The sequence below is a fragment of the Silurus meridionalis genome, chromosome 2 (assembly GCF_014805685.1).
Source record: "Silurus meridionalis isolate SWU-2019-XX chromosome 2, ASM1480568v1, whole genome shotgun sequence".
NCBI lineage: Eukaryota > Metazoa > Chordata > Actinopteri > Siluriformes > Siluridae > Silurus > Silurus meridionalis.
Genome location: NC_060885.1, coordinates 13,388,021 through 13,407,053, shown reverse-complemented (window position 1 = coordinate 13,407,053; position 19,033 = coordinate 13,388,021). Strand labels below are relative to the sequence as shown.

At 37.4% G+C, this 19,033-nt stretch overlaps 2 protein-coding genes across 2 annotated transcripts; one reads left to right on the top strand and one right to left on the bottom strand.

Moving 5' to 3' along the window:
- Window positions 1–337: 337 nt before the first annotated feature.
- tmem254 (transmembrane protein 254) lies at window positions 338–7,685 on the top strand. Its single transcript, XM_046863743.1, has 4 exons — window positions 338–492; window positions 5,383–5,486; window positions 5,567–5,626; window positions 6,932–7,685. The coding sequence occupies exons 1-4, from the start codon at window positions 406–408 to the stop codon at window positions 7,053–7,055; spliced, it is 375 nt and encodes a 124-aa protein (XP_046719699.1). The 5' UTR covers window positions 338–405; the 3' UTR covers window positions 7,056–7,685.
- A 2,411-nt stretch (window positions 7,686–10,096) lies between these two features.
- LOC124395227 (L-threonine ammonia-lyase) lies at window positions 10,097–18,806 on the bottom strand. The gene is made up of 11 exons (XM_046863739.1): window positions 18,481–18,806; window positions 16,126–16,483; window positions 15,617–15,733; window positions 14,763–15,004; window positions 14,410–14,575; window positions 14,013–14,112; window positions 13,793–13,868; window positions 12,625–12,750; window positions 11,651–11,818; window positions 11,181–11,238; window positions 10,097–10,976 (listed from the first exon to the last, which is right to left on the bottom strand). The coding sequence occupies exons 1-11, from the start codon at window positions 18,582–18,584 to the stop codon at window positions 10,878–10,880; spliced, it is 1,614 nt and encodes a 537-aa protein (XP_046719695.1). The 5' UTR covers window positions 18,585–18,806; the 3' UTR covers window positions 10,097–10,877.
- Between the last annotated feature and the right edge of the window lie 227 nt (window positions 18,807–19,033).

Sequence of the window (19,033 nt, the reverse complement as noted above, 5' to 3'; positions counted from 1 at the left end):
CAGACAACAACAAAAAAAGCCTGTATTTGGTACTTAGACCTTAAGTTTGACAACTTTGTTCAAATTCCTACTTCTTAACCCAACTGTTTCTTTTTTTTTATATTTTATTTTTATTTTATATAATGATGATAATGAGTGGTTGTATAAATAATAATAACCCTCTCCAGTACTCGCTTTTCCCCTCAACAGGTTTAATAACAAACTTTGGAGATATTAGAAAGTGACTGGTTCTTGGTCTGTATTTTGAGCTACAGTTGACAAGCGCGTGCCACATCATTTCAAACTTTAATTTTGAAAGGGTCGTTTCCGGTTGTTTAAAAGCCCGGCGTTTCCCATATCCGCTCAGTGAGTCCTGTGGCTGGAGAGCGGCTCGGTGTTCACAGGGGCTGCAGACTTGCATCACAAATGGCTAAAAGTGACGGCAGCTCGTATTTCCGGAGGGCCAGTCTGTTCTGGATAGTAACTGTAACTCTGTCCATGTCCTACTACACAGTGAGTTGCATTTTATCACCGGAAATAGAAGCTAAAAGCCCCTGAAAGAAACTTTTCATTCATCTCTGTGCAGTTTTCTTTCTCCTGGGATTGCTTTCTATTTCTGTTTATTACAGTAGTAAGTAGTGTGATGGAAACCGCTGGTCCTGATAGTGTGATGCTGAACAGTTGTTGAAATTGGAAGTTTGTGTTGTTTGTGTGAAGTGTGTATTGTATTGTGGACGTTGTCTGGAGTAAAGGTGAAGAATTTCATCACATTTGAGATAAAGAGTGAACGGGTGTGTGAAGGACAAAGTGCATCTGTCCAGGCTCATGGTCCTGCATTATTCATGTGTGTAAGGTATATAAAGTTACTCTACCAGTGTAAACACAATGCCTGAATGGCAGCTTTAGTCAAATAATAGGCAGGTCAGTGGATGAATAGTGGTTTTGGTGTGTGTGTGTGTGTGTGTGTGTGTGTGTGTGTGTGTGTGTGTGTGTGTGTGTGTGTGTGTGTGTGTGTGTGTGTGTTGGGGTTGAGTGATGGAGCTTATAAAGTGCCTTTCCCTCTTTCACTGGGGGGAAAAAATCCTATCACCTGTTTAATACTTGTTTGTGTCTAAACTGCACAGACTCAAAACTTCCCTCCAAACACTTGAATCCCTAAAGACAGAACATACCATAATTGTCAGCCATCTATTTAAGGTGGACTCCCTAAACTACAGAGACAAAACTATAACATTTTTCTTTCTGCTGGATACCAAGCCATATTGGACTATATGACATTAAACAGGCAGATACTGTTGCTCAGAAAACCCTCATTATGGGAGACAGAGACTGTAAAATCCCACCATCAAACCTCAAATCAATAATAAACTAATAATGCGAATGGGAACAGTCGTCCCCCCCCGAGATCACAAATGCAGAACAAACATTTAACAGATCTAAATGGACTGCAATACAACAGCACAAGACAGCAATTTTATCCAGAAAGTACGTATGTAGAAGAAAACGCTGGAATTCTTATAAAATGTTCTTTCGGCTTCTCCCGTTAGGGGACGCCACAGCAGATCATCCGAATATTTGATTTGGTACATGTTTTTACGCTGGATGCCCTTCCTAACGCAACCCTCCCCATTTATCCGGGCTTGGGACCGGCACCAAGGCTTGTGCAACCCTAATGGCTGGGGTTGGTTCCCTGACCGGGGATCGAACCCGGGCCACAGTGGTGAGAGCGGCGCATCCTAACCACTAGACCACCAGGGAACCTTATAAAGTATTAAAATGAAGGACTCCATATAACTGCTGAGTTTTGCCACAGTTGAAACACTGTAAGCCTCTATCTGTATTGTCCCATTCTAAATGATTATTGAATGTGAGAATTAATACTGTACGGTCGATATATCTGTCAGCACACAGCTGTAACAGCAAACAAAATGGACAATTTAGATTATTTCAAGTCATCATTCATTATTTCAGAAAATTCAACGATTACATTTTTTGATACATGTCCTCTGGCTTTTCTGTCTTGTCACTGCAGTTACTCCCCACCAGCCAACTTCAATTCATTAAACTTCAGTCAGTTATTGATTATATTTTGGTCAAAGGTACATTGAACTGTGGGAGAGTCCACAGCCTGTGGTAAACCTTTGCAAATATTAAACCATTTTCTGTTTTGTTGATATAATTATATTGCAAGTTCGCAAAATAGAAAGTTAAATAATGTTTGATGTATCATTTACTATAACTTTTATATTTATAGTTTTTAATGTCTATTATGTGGCTTGCCTTATAAACTGAAATGGCCTAGCCTAAAGATATTAAAGCAGTAGTTTGTCATTATGTTTAATTTGCCCGAAATAGTGATAGCAGGCAACATTTTAAGAAAACAGCAAAGTGTAGCTTTAGATATAAACCAGCAGTAATGGCTGGCCATGTTAGATGTATGGGGTAAAATTTTAAGGTTGAGCAATGCATTATATCACAAGGTCTCATTGAGATAATAATAAGCAGAGATGGCGACAGTGCACACATCATTTACTTTAGTGAGAGTACATATACTCATGTTTTAAAATACTCTGGTAAGTTAAAGTATTGACTATACTTTTTCTCTCAAGGTAAAGTAAAGAAGTTTGGGTTCTGACAGCTACTTCAGTAAAAAGTAGACATTACTACTACCTGTTTTAGTGTCTTGCTGGTAACTGGACCTCACATCATATTAATATAAAGTAATTTAGAAGATTGGGGTTAACGTGGATGAGACAGAGTGAGTCAGTCATGTAAACATGACTGACTCACTCTGTCTCATCCACGTTAACCCCAAACTTCTTGTTGCCTTCTGCTTATTGTTAGTATCATAAACTAGCCTATGTCTGTGGTGCGTGAGAGCCAGGAAATAATACACTGGTGGTAGGTTAAAAAAGCAGCACAATGACAGGAAATAGATTGATGGGCTGAAAAAATAAGGAAATAAATATTGATCATGTCACCAAACATATTAAATCTAACGAGCCTGGTTTAAAAATGTAAGAAGAAGAAAATGCAGATATTAGTGTAAAAAACGTAACTTTCCACCTCTGATAATAAGGATTGGATTGAATAAGGAGTGGGACCTTTGCACACAAATGCAAGGAATTTTCTCTTTTCCCCCAAGTATTTCAAGTTTGTAACGCTTCACTGGCTCCTTGCCGTGTTTCCTCTGAATACCAAACATGGTAAACAAGTTGTAGCACTTTCAGTCAACACTAAACCATTGCTTTTGTGTTTATATACTGTAGAATAGAATAGTCTTTATTTGCCACATATACATTACAGCATAGTGAAATTCGTTTCTTCGTATATGCCAGCTTGTTCAGAAGCTGGGGTCAGAGTGCAGGGTCAGCCATGATACAGCACCGCTGGAGCACAGAGGGTTAAGGGCCTTTCTCAAGTGCCCAAAAGCAGCAGCTTGGTGATACCAGGGCTTGAGCCCCTGCCCTTCCAATCAGTAGCCTTAACTTTAAACACTGAGCTATCACTTGTCTATGTGTAGCTCTTAAGTTTCGAATATACCATAAATTATTGCTACTTACCTACAAAACCCTAAATGGTTTAGATCCCATGTATCTATCCAGTCTTCTAAAACGCAATGATCCATCATGCTCCTTAAGATCTCAAAACTCTGGACTTCTAGTAGTTCCTAGAATAGCAAAGAGTATTCTCACATTTAGCTCCTAAACTTTGGAATAGTCTTCCTGTCAGTGTTCGGGGCTCAGACACACTCTCCCAGTTTAAGTGCAGATTAAAGACGTATCTTTTTAGCGAGTCCTACAAGTCAAGTCAAGAGGCTTTTATTGTCATTTCTACTATACACAGTGGTACACAGTAAACAGTAAAAACGAGACAGCTTCCTTCGGGACCCTGGTGCTACACTAAACAACAACAAACAAAACAACATAGAGCTACAACACAAGCTACATAAAGTGCATCGAGTGCATCCTAGTGCAGACAGATGACACAAGACAAGACACAAAACCCAATATAGCACCGACCAGTAAACCTACTGTATACTTGATTATACAGTACTGTACGAGCAGACTGTAAAAACTATACAAACTAAAAACTATATCCCAGAAGTGAGTATAAACAGAACAATGTAGTGCAAGAATGCAGCAGCAGTCAAAGTTGCAAAAAACCAGCATGTAAACAGTATAATAGTAATAAATGATAAATGTGCAAAAAAACCAGCATGTAAACAGTATAATACAGTAATAAATGTGCAAAAAACAGCAGTTGAGAGTGTGGTGCAGTCGAGAATAATAAATAATAAATAAATGAACGGTGGTGGAATGTGTGTTGGAAAGATTTTACAGTTTACTAACACACATTTGAGTGAATGTGTGTGTGTGTCTGTGTAGCAGCTACGCTAATTACTCTCCACTGCTTCTCTTTCTCTACCCATCCTGAGGTTGTGCCAGCTCCAGTCACGTCCCACCTCATAAAGATTGTGGAACTTCAAAGATGTAGCCCGTACCAGCGTCATTTGGATCGCACTTTATGTAAAGTTTGGACATTGGACCTCTTCAAATGTTTAAAGGCTCTGGCATAAAGAAGCTGGTGTTGGATCTATGATGATCTCAAAATTTGAGCTATTTTATCAGTTGCTCAGTAGCTCCTGGTTCCAAAAGTCAACTGACTGTATAAGACTGTAGAAAGGACATTACTTACAATCACACACTAAGGTGCTCATGGTGGTTCTCAGTGTTTTGTATTGTTTTACGATTTATAATTACACTCTTGATGTCACCCAAATGAGGATGGGTTTCCCTTTTGAGTCTGGCTCCTCTCAAGGTTTCTTCCTCATAAAGGGAGCTTTTTCTTGCCACAGTCGCTGCTGCTCATCAGGGAATTTTTGTGAAGCTGCTTTGAGACAATGTCCATTGTGAAAAGCGCTATAGAAATAAACTCGATCTTAAACTTTTACACTGATTAGACATGCTACTTTTTTTAAATTACTCCTTTTGAAAAAGTTAATAATCCACCTTGTGTCCAGTCAATACGCCTGCAAATGTATTTCACATCCTAATCATTACTGGTGATGATGCAAAAAAAAAAAAAAAATCTGCCCAAATGTACTTCAGATGTACAGGTGTTTCAGAATATATAATCTGTATATATAAAACTGTCATATATAGGCACAATAATAGCTGTAGGATTTGGCCCTAGCATTGTTTTTCATATCGTTTGAATGTGAGAACACAGTTTAAACACTCTAGGGCCGAATCCTTTCTACTGCAGACTGATGGAGGGATGGATGGAGGGAGGGAGGGATGGATGGAGGGAGGGAGGGAGGGAGGGAGGGGAAAATAAATGTATATATTAGCATTATGATTATACACAGAGTATAAGAGAATCACATTTTGTGTTTTTCAGTGGGCCGTGTTCTGGCCACAGAAACTCCCTTATGACACACTGGGTCCACTTGGTGCTTTCACAAAGTACCTGGTCAAGGAATATCACAGTTTCATGTACAAGGGGTGAGTCTCTGTACATGTGGTGTTCTTTATAAGACCCTCTGCCTGTGACAGCTCTGGTTTATGTGTTGGGTGTGTTTCAGATGGTGGCTTGCTTGGGCGGTCCATTTGTGTGAAGCTCTGGTGGCACTAAAAGTTTGCAGGTAAGCAGTGCATGAAAATATGATAGAAATGGGAAAAAGCATTTTGGTTTCGGTGGATCCTTAGCAAGCAATGAATAAAACACAATGAGGTTATGCAGTTATAGGAAAATAACTAAACTAACAATGAGGTGGCATGAAAAACCACATGTACCAAAGTGTTATTTCCCTCTTTACCCCATGTTAACTGTTACTATACCGGTGATAATGTATTAGAATGAGCATATGAGAATTTGAAGCTTTAAAAAACCGGCAGATTTGTTTTAAGAGCCACTACTATAGAAAATCAAGCAACTTCTGGCCAATTTGATTTGCAAATTAAACAGTGCTGTGGTATAATGTGTCTTAACAGATATTAGTCTGATTTAGTGGATTTTAAGAAGCATATGTATGTTTGACTCAATTAAAATATGTATTTTTTTCTTCTTTACCTACATTTACCATAATCATTTTAAAAATCGTTATATGTAGTATAAATATAAATAGTGATTGTAGTGCCTGAAACCTGTGCACATACACCGGCGATTAGTATTATACATCACTGGCCAGTTTAATAGGAACTCATGTATACCTGCTCATTCAGGTAGTTATCCACTTCAGCCTGTCATGTGGCACCAGCATGGTGCATAATGTTAATCAGATACTAATCAAGAGCAGAACAGACTACAGTAGATTCCACTCTGCTCAGCCAAAAACAAAAACCAGAGGCTACAGTGTGTACAGTTTTACCAAAATTGGATAGCTAAAGTTTAAAAAAAAATCACAAATTTGCTGCTTTTTTACATTTTTGTTTTAGTGCCATTTTGACTAAACTCTTGGGACTAGTATATAAAATCCCTGAAGATCAGCAGGTTTCTGAACTACTCAGATCTGCCCATCTGGCACATATAACCATGCCACTGGGGTCACATTTTTCCCTGATGTGTGGAATGAAGATTAGCTGAGGTTCTTGACCTGTATCTGCCTGATTTTTGCATTACAATGCTGCCACATGACTGGCTGATGTTCCTTTCTTCCTTTTTTAAATGGACAGGGAGGGTGTTTTGCTAATAATTAAAAAAATTTTTTTTTAACTATTGTATAGTAGGTAAAATATTATAATGCTATAAACGAAAAACTATATATATTTTAAAGATAATAGTGTATGTATCCACACTGAATGGGAAATTCAAAAACTGTAGTAGTAATACTTTTTCATCGCTTGCCACACGGGGGCAGTAGACTGTCATAAAATCTTGTGCCGTTACATCACTTTATGCATGACTGTAACTCAACCATTGCTTTCGCTGTCTGTCTTGATCTCTGCAGTGATAAAGGCATCGACAGTCCATCAACACGGCTCCTGTGGTTTGTTCAGACACTTTTGTTTGGCTTTGCATCTCTGGCTTTGCTCCTCAAATACAAGGCAGGCGGTCGCGCCAAACGGCACTGAGCAGCTGCATCCTATTTTCCAATGGATTAATCAGGAGTAGAGCCTTCTAATCAAAGCCAAATATATGGCGCATAATTCAAAAACAGGATTATTCTGATAAACCTGATATGACCGTGAGATTTATGGGCAGTAACATATCTTACAGCAACTTTATGCAGCCACCAACATTCCTTAGAGGAATAAAGTTTTTATAAATAGAAGACTTTCATAATAACCACCATAAATCAGCTGGAATTGTTAGCTTTACTGTAGAGGTTTTAGATTTTAATTTTAAGATTGTAAGATGAAAATTGTTGTTCTGTACAATGATCATGACTTGGAGTTCAAGCTCTCATTGGGTGGGAGTTTTATCATTTCAGTTCGGCAGTTAGCAATTTCACAGAGACATGATTCACAGACTATAAACTATGCCTTCACCCACACAGATTATTGGTGCTGTCACAGATTGGAGAGCAGGCCACCTGAATGGACAATGGACATTTCAAACATTGGGATAAATTTGGCAAACATGAGTAGGAAGTTGTTTTAAAGTTGTTCTAAACAAAAATTGTACTCAAATGGTTTTATCCGACAAGCTTGAACACAAACAACGTCAAAAGACTTTATCCGATTTAATATAATTTAACTAAAGATCAACTACTCCTTTATTTATGTTAATAATTAGATAAATAATACAGCGATCAATATTTAAGTATTATTTGTCGAAGGAGGTTACAGCTGTTTTGATAAGCAACTCCTTCCTGTGATTACTCTGTAATGCAGGTCAGTTTCCTCTAAGAAGTCCAATATTAAACTGGCTGCAGCTGGTCATATGCGGAGAGTTTTCCCAAATGCCCTCAATTACACATAGGTTGTACTTGTGCCACCTTGGAAATGCATTCTTATTCCAGACATCATTCCAGATGACAGTTAGTTTAAACGCTACAGCAAACAAAAGATACCACACAAACTATCTGGTGCATTTTTCACAATTGATTTCCTGCTGAACCCGAGTCACGTAGTCCAGCTACATCACAACTGAACACAAGTCTGACATCCGCTATTAATCACAGCATTGAAGCTGGACTGAAGCAACAGCTTACAGGTTTTACTGAAGCATGATTTTTAAAGCTTTCCTTACAATTAAGAAGAATTGAAATGTTAAATATGATGAAATGAAGAATGTATTATTTAAATTATATATGAATATATTTTAGAATTAATGCTGCGGATTTGACTAAGATGATGTGATTTTTTTTTTTTTTTTTGTTTGTTTTTGTTTTTTTTAATAAAGACTTGGCATTCCAATATTTTACGACTTTTGTCATAAGCTATAAACTTTCTCGAAAATATGTTACACATAGCGATCCAAAGCCTGACATTTCCTTGTGCGATAAAAGCACAAGGTTTTAGACATCTTTAGGCTGACTGACTGTTCTCATCCATTAAAATGGTTTCAAACCCAGAATCCATTATTGGCAAAAATTCTTTTTTTTCCAGACCTCCAGGTCACAGGTGACTGACAAATCTGGGCTTGAACATAATTCTTAGGGAAGTGGTCGTTCAGTGGGTAAAATGTAGGATTTCTGATCAGAAGGTTCAGGATACCAGTTCAAATCCCAGCACCACCAAGCTGCTACTGCTGGGCTCTTGAGCCAGGCCCTCACCCCTAAACTGCCCAGTTTGATAAATGTGATTGTAAGTATTTCTGGGTGATGGTGTCAATTGCTGTTAATGTACAATTTTAAGGTTCAAAATATGATGTGCATACAAACTGGTCTCCTGTTTTACGATTTATTTAGTGGAAATATATCAATTCATAACAAAAAACAACTACTACTTCTTTCGAGTCGCCACAGTGGATCATCCGTCTCCATCCCCCTGTCCTCTACATCTGCCTCTTTCAACTCAACTACCTGCATGTCTTCCCTCACCTAAAATGTATAATCAGACTTAAGAAATTGAAAGCATTTGGCAGCTGTTTTTACTTTCTTTGCAGAATTAAAGTGGAGAGCTTCAGCTTTGATTTATTAAACATTAAAAGACCTTAAAACCACACTGACTGCATTTGATTCATCACTAAGCTTAACCTTGTTCTTTTTTCTGCAAGATTGAGAACCTTAATTCCTCTGTGCTTCAGCCATGCTACAACCACCTTCTTGAACAATAACAAAAGAAGCTTTTGTTGCACATATTTCTAAGCAACATTAAGACTTATTTTTGACGTCAGTTGGTATTTCACAAGAGAAAAGCAAATGACCTTTTGTAGAATCGCACAAATGCATGCATATTTTGTGCACTTTCTTATCCAGCACAGCTAAGCCCAGCACATTTATATTGCAGAGCAGGACCAAGATAATAGCTCTATTACTATAAATCTTCAATTCTGAGAAAACTACAGTGGCCAGTCTGTCCATCTATTTCAGGGGATGTCATATCCTGCATTTGGTTGTGGGTCTATGGGACAGAATGACCTTAACTAATGGACTTAAAAGATTAGGTTGCACTAATCACCCCTCACTCCAAGCACTCTCTCCAGTCTTTACTCAAGAGAATGACGTCCACGCTGCACCAATTTGGTTCCACTATCCATCTCAACACACATCTCCCTCTGCAGCAGATCTTAACATGGATAATAATATTTATGTGATGTGGCTGAGATGTGTTTAGCATTTTGAAGGATGGTTGGAAGAGTGAATGACAGCTGATGCTGGTTGGCGGCGTGTCATTCACTCTGCATATCACACAGTATTAAAAGGTCATTATGGAGTGAGTTGCAGTCATGAGACTTATACACAGACGACTAGAAGTAGTAATATATTCCCTCTCTCTATCCAAGTGTTCATAATATAGATCCATTCACTGTCTACATTATCAGGAACATCTATACACGTGCACATTTATGTAGTTACTTCAGCTGAATCCAGTAATCATATTCTTCTAATCTCTAATCAAGCAGGTATTTCAGCCTGCACACCCTTCACACAGTCTTTTTTTTTTTCACCAGTCTGTCTATGATCTGAAAACTGTTGTGTTTGAATTTCCCAGGAAATCATTCTTCATTCTGATGTCTGATGTTTAATTAACTCTTATGAGTCCTTATATAACAATAAGTGGGTATTGATTGATAAACACCACACAGATACAAGAGCACAGAGTTAACACAAATATAATCTATGGTCATCTACATTTTTTATACATTTGCAGAATAGTAAAGTCTTTGCCCCTTATTCATTATACTTAGAGCAAAATTAATAAATGCCACTTGGAGGATTTCTCAAAACTGGTGCCACAGCCTATTGGTGGTGCTTCTCTATCTGTGTAACCTAACTAGAAAAAAACAAGACGGGCACCACGGTTGTGTGTGCCATACGTCATGCTATTTCACCTGCCACCTCTCTGCATCACCTGTATAGATCTGCTAGTCCCTTTTACTCCATTAACTGCAGCATGGTTCTTAACATCTCTGAATTTGAACAGAGCAAGTCTGTCTACACGCCTATAAATAACCTTGCCATCTTCATCCTGAGAGTTCTGGCTGAAATAAAGCTTACTCAAACATAACTAGAAACATTGCTGCCAAAAAAAAAATTGCTTTACATTAACATTGACCTCATGGATATGTATGTATCTGATGTTTGTCCTGTGTGTGTTTATGTATTCCTTTGTTGTGTCTGTTTGTTCCATGTTTGTGTTTTGTCTATAGATAAATAGATCACTTTAATCATCCCAGAGAGAAATGTAAGTAAGAACTAGTGATTGAGTTTGCAAAAGCTAGTCATGATGTGTGCACACGTTCACACGAAAACACAGATGGTCAGTACAGCAGTCATTAGGATAAGTTCACTGATCCAGCCAGTGCAGTGTGGGGTAGATATCAGACAATGTCCTGTGTAGATGGCAGTTCTGACTCTTATCCTTCAGCTCCACAACACACTCCACCTGTTCAAACACACACAGCACAGACTTGGCCTACAGGAAAAAACCTTTCTGGTTAAGCAACCCTGTGTTAATAGGATGTGATTGTGCTGTTTACTGACTGCTTAAGCATGTACAAACAGCATGGGTGACGTCTTAAAGACTCTATTATGCAATGCATGGAAATAAGGCAGGGATAGACTGTTGACACAGGAAACGATTTCTCACCTGTACTTTGAAGAGATCTACCCTATCACTGTACCTCCTGTGGCAAATATCCAACAGCCTGAAGAAACATGTGCAAATGTCAGTGACACATGAAACAAATAGCTAGTCCCTATGAAACAGAACTAGTCAATAACCTTTTCATATTCAGTGCAGCATTTGTGTTGGATTTTCTTATTATTTCACTGATAAAGCAGTAGCATATTTAGCCATAATTCAAGGCTTCATTCATTTTTATCTGTGTTTAACATAAATTGTCCTACTCATACATTACCGGTTACCATAAACTTGGAAGCACACAATTGCACAGGATTTGTTTTTCTACGCTCTAGCATACGAAATAATTTCCCTTTGCTGTAACTAATCTGTTCAAACCTGTTCCCAATCACCATCTTGTCATCATCTTGTAATAATAATTAATTGCTGATGATAAATGATTGCTGTTGACCCCCAGGCCTCTCTTTTTCACTGACCTGACATCTTCCCGAGCCAGTATATTCAGCAGTTTAGCTATGTCTCCTGGCCCATCTTCCAGCTGAGCAGTGAAGCGGCTCACACGGTTGTCTAGCACCAGAGCTCTGTCTATACAATCCCTCACCATGTCCAGCTCCATGTTAGCACAGGCAACTACCACTGCCACTCTGTAACGACACACACACACACACACACACACACACACACACACACACACACACACACACACACAGTAGTCAATAGCTATGACAATAGTTCTGATACTACTTGTCATCTTTCATTTTAAATGTTTCGAAAATGTCCTCATATATTACATATTTTACATATAGTTTTAAAGGCGTTGCTATTAAAATGATGCTGATATTAATCAGTATATTTAGTTTTTATCCAGAATAATGAAATTGCACTGTATTACCCCATTTAGAATTTATTTTAGATATTATTTCTTATGATAGCATTCTAGTGTAGTGTATTAACACTGTAATGTCATCTACAGTGTCAACTCCATTTGGATTACTCCCACTGACTGGCCCTTAAATTAAATTCAATTCAAATGTATTTGTATTGCGCTTTAAACAATGTACATTGTCCCAAAGCAGTTTTTCCAGAGATTAATTGATTATAAAACTTATACCTAATCAGCAAGCTAGTGGCAAGGACAGTGGCAAGAAAATAGCTCATGAGATGGTATGGGGAATAAACTTTGAGAAGATCCAGACTCACAAGGGAAACTTTCTCATCAGGGTGGCACCTAATGTCCATTCATTATGGTTTTCACATTGTTGAGGTGTGCTGTTCAGTGAACTGTTCACTGATGGGTGCTTAAATGCAGAACTGTTCATGCCTATTGTAGTCCTAATCCATTCTAGCAGACTGTATTAATTAAAGTCCAAATCCATCCTCATAGTTAAGTTGCTCAGTAACTTCATGGATCTTATGCTGTTTATGTGAAATTGATTTTAGTGCAGCTTACCTTTTGCCCTTTAGCTCTGGAAGTTGACCAGCCAAAATGGCTGCCAGTCCCATGGCTCCCTCAGTATTTACAATGGTGTGCTCATATTCCTGAATCCTCAGCATGGCCACCAAATTGTCTTTCTCCCTATGGTAAGAACAATCAATCATAATCTTATATATAAGATAAGAGACTTCATAATATTTCAATATATATGTCAATATATCAACATAATATGATATCTTATATATATATATATATATATATATATATATATATATATATATATATATATATATATATATATATATATATGTATTGAATTTGTGCTCCAAGATCATATTTTGTTGTTCTTATCTAAATTAACGTCACCATGAATGCTATCAAGGTAAATTAGGTTAAAAAAACAAGTAAAGAAGTTTAGATTACTAACAGAATGCCCTTTATTTTTTTCTTGGTCTGCTGAAAGCTTTTTCATGTAGCACGTGTGTGTTTCTGCATTGTTTGTGTTTATTCATTCTTTGTAGCTGTAGAAATGTTAAAACAAATGTTTTATGGTTTTAATCAAACTGGGAATGCTGGGCCTCACAGACCATCCCGTAGCAAAGTTGTGTGTTAATGTTTTGGTTGGACAAATTGAACAAAATATATACACATCCACTTGTTGTTATTGCTGATTGATGCCAATCATCTGTAAAATGCCAGCGTGGTCTTGGCACAACTGATTTGCATTTAGTGATCCCAACAAATCTCCATATAATATAAAACCCACAGAGAGCTGAAAGCAGCGAATGCTTAAAAAAAGTAAAAAATTAAATAAAATAAAATACACCAGTAAAGCTTAGTCACTGCAACTCTTCAGCCACCATAGATAAACACTAACCCATCCTCATTCTATACCACAGCATTTATTTTGTTCTAATCTAATAGCTAGACTTTTTTGTTTTCACTCATGGAATGCTTTACCCCCAAGTCAATTATGAAATAAGTTATACTCAGTTTTGTGAATGACTTTGTATCCAGCTTGATGAAGCCCATTGTGTGAGCCACAGACTATAAATGACAAAACAGCTACATTTATTTTTAATGTTAAATCCAAGTTTACTTAGAGGTGAATCTCAGAATACCTTAATTGGAATACAATGTTTTTAATAACTCAGAATTAGGTGCAATAAAAAAGACATTATACCTGACAGAGATCATTTTATCCACCATTTTCTTGGCCATTAGCAAAGTGTGTGCTCCCAAAGAGTGCTGTGTGAAATCTGTGAAACAAAACAAGAGCTCAGGTCTAAATGTGGAATCTCATCATAATAAGATAATGGTGAAAAGAGAAAGAAAAAAAGATTTAAAGTAAAATATGATTTGCTGGCAAGTGAAAAGCAGAAGGCAGGAGAAAACTCATATACCTCTATAAAGCTTGTTATTTGTGTTGTGGGAGAAATCACTGGCAAAAGAATCTGTTCTGAGGGACTGTAGTAGAAGTGGAAACTCTTCTGGCTCTACACCCTGTCAGAGGGGGGAAAAAACAATATCTCGAATAAGTGATAATTCATCAGTGATAATGGGCTGTATATTTTTCTCCGGGCTTTTTGCCATTTGATTCATGATTCTTTATTGTTCAATAGCTTTAACTATAATTATTAAAAATATACTCTACCAGATGTACCAATTAGTGTCCTCTTTAAACTAATTCGGGCATAAACCATCTGTCATCTATGAATCCTTGACAACATCTAAGAATAAGCTTTAAATGATAAACTTGACTACATTTTTATAGCGATAAAGAACAATGTTGAGAAATACTATGACTGAGATGTGAGGGTTTAGGTGTTTGATGGCAGCTGCAGTCCCAACCAGCACTCCACTCTGTCCCCCAGCAGGCACAATGACTGCGTCCAGCTTGGGCACTTGCTCATGGAGCTCTATGCCTACTGTACCCAAACCTGCCAGGTACACTATACTATCATTCCTGCAAGGTGGAGAGGGAGACAGATGGGTAGGTGGTTGAATCAATGCTTGAATGAACACACACAAAAACTAAGCCAAACTACTAAGTAAAGAATGATAATACACACTTAATGTATAATGTAACACACTTAATGTATATAATGTATTTTTGATTAAAATGTGTGGTACTGAATTAAAAAAACGCTCACTCTTCTAGGCAAAAGTAGCCATTCTCCTTGGCCAGATGGCGAGCATGGTTTTGTGAATCCCGTGCCGTGCTGCCATAGGAGATTACCATGGCCCCATAGTCCCGGTACATGCGCAGCCGTGGAGGAGAAATGTAGGCAGGCATTATTGCAAAGACTGGGATGTTCAGCCCCACTGCATGGTGAGCCACTGCCATGGAGAAATTACAGTCTGTGGCCACAATGACACCTTTCTTCTGCTGGTCCTGCAAAAATGGGCAAATATATATATATTTTATATTGAACAAATTTGCATAAAGAATTGTGTGTCAGTTTGGTTTAAACCTGAGTGTAATTTAAAGGTTCTTAATTTGTTTTATTAACTTTAGGGATATTCTTGGAGTAAAGGAAAAGGACAAAATCATTTTAACCATGATGACATTTACAAACAAATTGTTGACCCTTCAGGTCCTGGAGTGGGGAGATGGAGGTGCACTGGGTAAAGCTATTAAATTGGTATAAAGAATGCAACTAGTTACATGACAGGTGTAATGATTATTATTATTTTTTAATATTATTTATTTATTTTAACATCCTGTTCAGGGTTGTTGTGGATCCAGTGAATATTCCACAACCTATGGGGCTATTTAAATGTAGCCAATCTATATAGCAATATGTTTATAGACAGATGAAGAAAAATGGAGAATCCAAAGGAAACCTACATGTTATCCATTCTTGAGCTGGGAGCTTTTTGCTTTAAAGTAAACTTATGTAAGGCTTTAAATATTGTCCTTCATAAGTTCCCACTTACTTTTCTCACCTAATTAATATAAACTGATTTACCCAAAATCATTTTATTGAATTTATGCAAATTTCACCTGTTTTAGGGAAGACAGCAGATACAAAACTCCTCTCTCCTTTACTGAACCTGTGTAGTGGAGGTACTCTTTCTTCAGATAAATCTCCATTCCGTAGAGTTTGGATAATCTAGAGTACTAAAAAGCAAAACAGATAACTTGTTTGTTCTGCATCAGAGTTGGATGATAGTTTGTTTATTCAAGACCTCTAAATGTTTTTCATTCTTCCTGAAACTAAGCATGAAGGCAGCAAGTATTTACAGTATGAAAACCAGCAGGACACAACCTCAATCCCAAACAAACCTTCTCACCTCCTCCAAAAAGTTTCAAATGTTTCTAAACGGAAAATATTTTTTTGAAAAACAAACAGGCCATTTATCTTTATATTAGCTGTTTAGACAAAAATTTGAGTCGGGCCAGAATATTGTTTAGAGGTTAAAGAATATCTTGTCAAAATGTTTATACAGAATGTTGCTCATGCGGGTGGCCATTTTTCAAGTCCTGCTAGCAACTGAGATTGGATGACATACTGTGCAGGGGGTCTTCTGAATTCCTGACTGTTGGATATTTAATGCTGCTGCACTGATGTCCTCAAAGACAAGGCACTCAGCAAGAGGTGGCTTGAGTGAAGGCATGTAGTCCTTGTTGATTTTGATGGCGGGTTTAGGAGGTGCCTTTAGTTTTATCTCAGGCACTTCCATCACTTTGGTTATAAAGGGTCTCACGTCTCCATTCAAGTACTCTTCAGCACCAAAGTCTCGGAGACGCTCTGGGCAGATGAGGGTGGATCGATGGGAAAGGACTCCATTGCTGATGATGTCTTTTTGGCATCTGCCTTCATGGAAGGAGCATGACTTTATGCTGCTGCTCAAAGGCTGATCATTATTGCTGAAGAAAGGCAGAAATCTTTGTTAAAGAAAAAAGTACCTCATTTATTTTCCATATCATATTTTTGTTTAATGTAATACATTTAGATGGAAATATAGTGATTTCTTTCTAAACTAAATCAGGAGTGACTAACGATCTATGGAACTGCTGCCAAGAAACATATGTTTAGAGACAAAGATTGAAAAAGACAATTAAACGAAGTGATAGTATGTATTCAACCTATTTTTCCTCAAATTCCATTTTCAGTGTGATACCAGAGATACGATTGTGTGTGTGTGTGTGAGCTGATAACATATACTGATCTGACAATGATATTCTTGTTGTTTTCGAGTCAACTTTAAAGCACCGGCATAAAGACAATGTCTGTCTTTCAGTGTCATAATCATAATCAATGTCATTTGAAAGGTATTACACATTCTTACATTTTTGAATGTAAAGAAATGATCATGATGAATAATGAATTACTGAGTCTTGTTCTGCTGTTACCACCCCAAAAACTTCAGACCAAACAGATTCAATTTCTGTGGTTTAACAGATAACATTACACACTCAAGATACATGAGAGAATTAGATCATCTGATTGAGCATGTCACTTCAATATTGTTCTTAATACAGATATTGTTGGACACTACAGTATGTAATGCAGATTCATTTTCTACACTTTTTCATCCTACAGATGAAAACAGTAATTGATAATCAGAGATGGGATGTAATGAAGTACAAATACTTTGTTACTGTTCTTAAGTAGATTTTTCTGCTATCAGTACTTCACTGTTTATTTTTCAAACAACCTTATGCTTTTATTTTTACAGAAATATCTGTACTTTCTACTTCTTACATTTTTAAAACAGGCTCATTACTTTAGTTTTAATCTATTTTTTTAATTAATATTTCTTCTAATTGTGTGCCGTTTTCAGCCCATTAACTAGTTCTTGTCATTGCATGACTTTTTCAATCTACCACTGGTGTATGAATTCTGGCTCTCACACACCACAGATGTAGGTTAGTATAGGAAGAAAAAATGAGCAGGCAGAAGGCAACAGGAAGTCTGGGGTTAACTTTGATGAGACAGAGGGAGTCAGTGATGTAATCATGACTGAGAACAGAGACATTCCTGATCACCTGATCATCATCATCATCATCTTCACTCTGCTTGTGTTCTATATGGTGGTTGTTCAGCCTGGATACATTCATTAGGTAACACAATTTTAAATTATTTTGTGTCAATGTAATTAATATGATGTGAGGTCCAGTTACCAGGGTGCCACTAAAACAGGTAGTAGTAATGTCTACTTTTTACTTACATACATGTACTTCTTTACTTTAGTGTAGTCAGTACTTCAACTTTTTAAAGTCTTATTAAAACATGAGTATCTGCACTTCTTTTTAAGTAAAAGCTGTGTGTACTGTTGCCATCTCTGCAGATAATCTACTAAATGCTGGATTACCAAAAACATACAAAAAAGTGAGGATCTAAGGGTCACATTATGCAGAGCAGTAGATTACATTGTGCTGCACATTAAATATGAAAATAAGGAAGAGGCTTCTATGTTTTTAAATGTTAGGGAAGTGTAGGAAGACAAAAACACTACATTGGCAAGAAAACCATATGATTTTGCCTTTGGGATAGTAATTGTTGTCAAGTCCTGACCCTCAGTGTTGGAATGGCATTAGATGAATTTAAGTGTAATATATGTTTTGGATTATATTGAACCTCTATGTAATATACACATAGTATATATGAAAGTAGTAATGCCTGCTATGTGTATAACGAGCGCAGGATGTTTTTAATTGGAAAAGTCAATATGAGCACATGCAGGAAAATCTAGAACTGAGTAAGAACTACAGAGTCTAGTAATGAATTGATATATTGAGAGGAACCTTTCATGTTTGAGGTTCCTTGAGGTTAGAGACTCTCACATACAATACACACAATGTTAGAATCTCTAACCTTGAGGTCAGAGACTCTATAGAAATTTAAGAATGAAATTTCCCACCTGTGCCAGAAGGGGTCGTAGTCCTCAATGTCACGGAATCCCTTGCGTGCTGGTGAGTTCTCCGCCACATAGTTTGTGAAGAAATACTGGGCAGCGAAATTCATTCTGAATTTTGAGTTATTGAGTTATTGAGACAATAACTCCAGCTTTTATCTGGTTTAATCTGTGGGTTGAAAGTACAGATGCAGTAACAGTGTGCTGTTCTACTCACTCTGTTGTACTGCATGACTCTAATGTGCTCACTGAGACTATTTAAGAGGGATTACCTATAGACAAATACCTGCCACTTCCTGGGCTCTGGGTCTCTGCTGGCCAAGCCTTGGACTCTATTCCTGTCTCAGTCCCAGTTTAAACTGAGCCATGACGTGGGATGATCAGATAACTGGATGGATAGAGATTTAACGCTTAAGAATCATTGTTCTCAGGTCTCTCTGTGATGAATGAAAGAGACAATTCCACTTTCCTCTACGATATTGTCTGTCTGTAGTTAACATCTGCAGCAGTGTGTATGTTCTCAGACAGTCCAGGCTTAGACAGGGAATAAGTTCAGCCA

Excerpts from the sequence above, each read along its gene's own strand:
- tmem254 (XM_046863743.1), top strand. The coding sequence starts at position 406 with ATGGCTAAAAGTGACGGCAGCTCGTATTTCCGGAGGGCCAGTCTGTTC. Across the intron at positions 493-5,382 it reads TGTCCATGTCCTACTACACA|TGGGCCGTGTTCTGGCCACA; the intron begins GTGAGTTGCATT and ends TGTGTTTTTCAG. Across the intron at positions 5,487-5,566 it reads CACAGTTTCATGTACAAGGG|ATGGTGGCTTGCTTGGGCGG; the intron begins GTGAGTCTCTGT and ends GGTGTGTTTCAG.
- LOC124395227 (XM_046863739.1), bottom strand. The coding sequence starts at position 18,584 with ATGAATTTCGCTGCCCAGTATTTCTTCACAAACTATGTGGCGGAGAAC. Across the intron at positions 15,734-16,125 it reads TTCAGAAGACCCCCTGCACA|TACTCTAGATTATCCAAACT; the intron begins GTATGTCATCCA and ends TTTGCTTTTTAG. Across the intron at positions 15,005-15,616 it reads TGCTGTCTTCCCTAAAACAG|GACCAGCAGAAGAAAGGTGT; the intron begins GTGAAATTTGCA and ends CCATTTTTGCAG.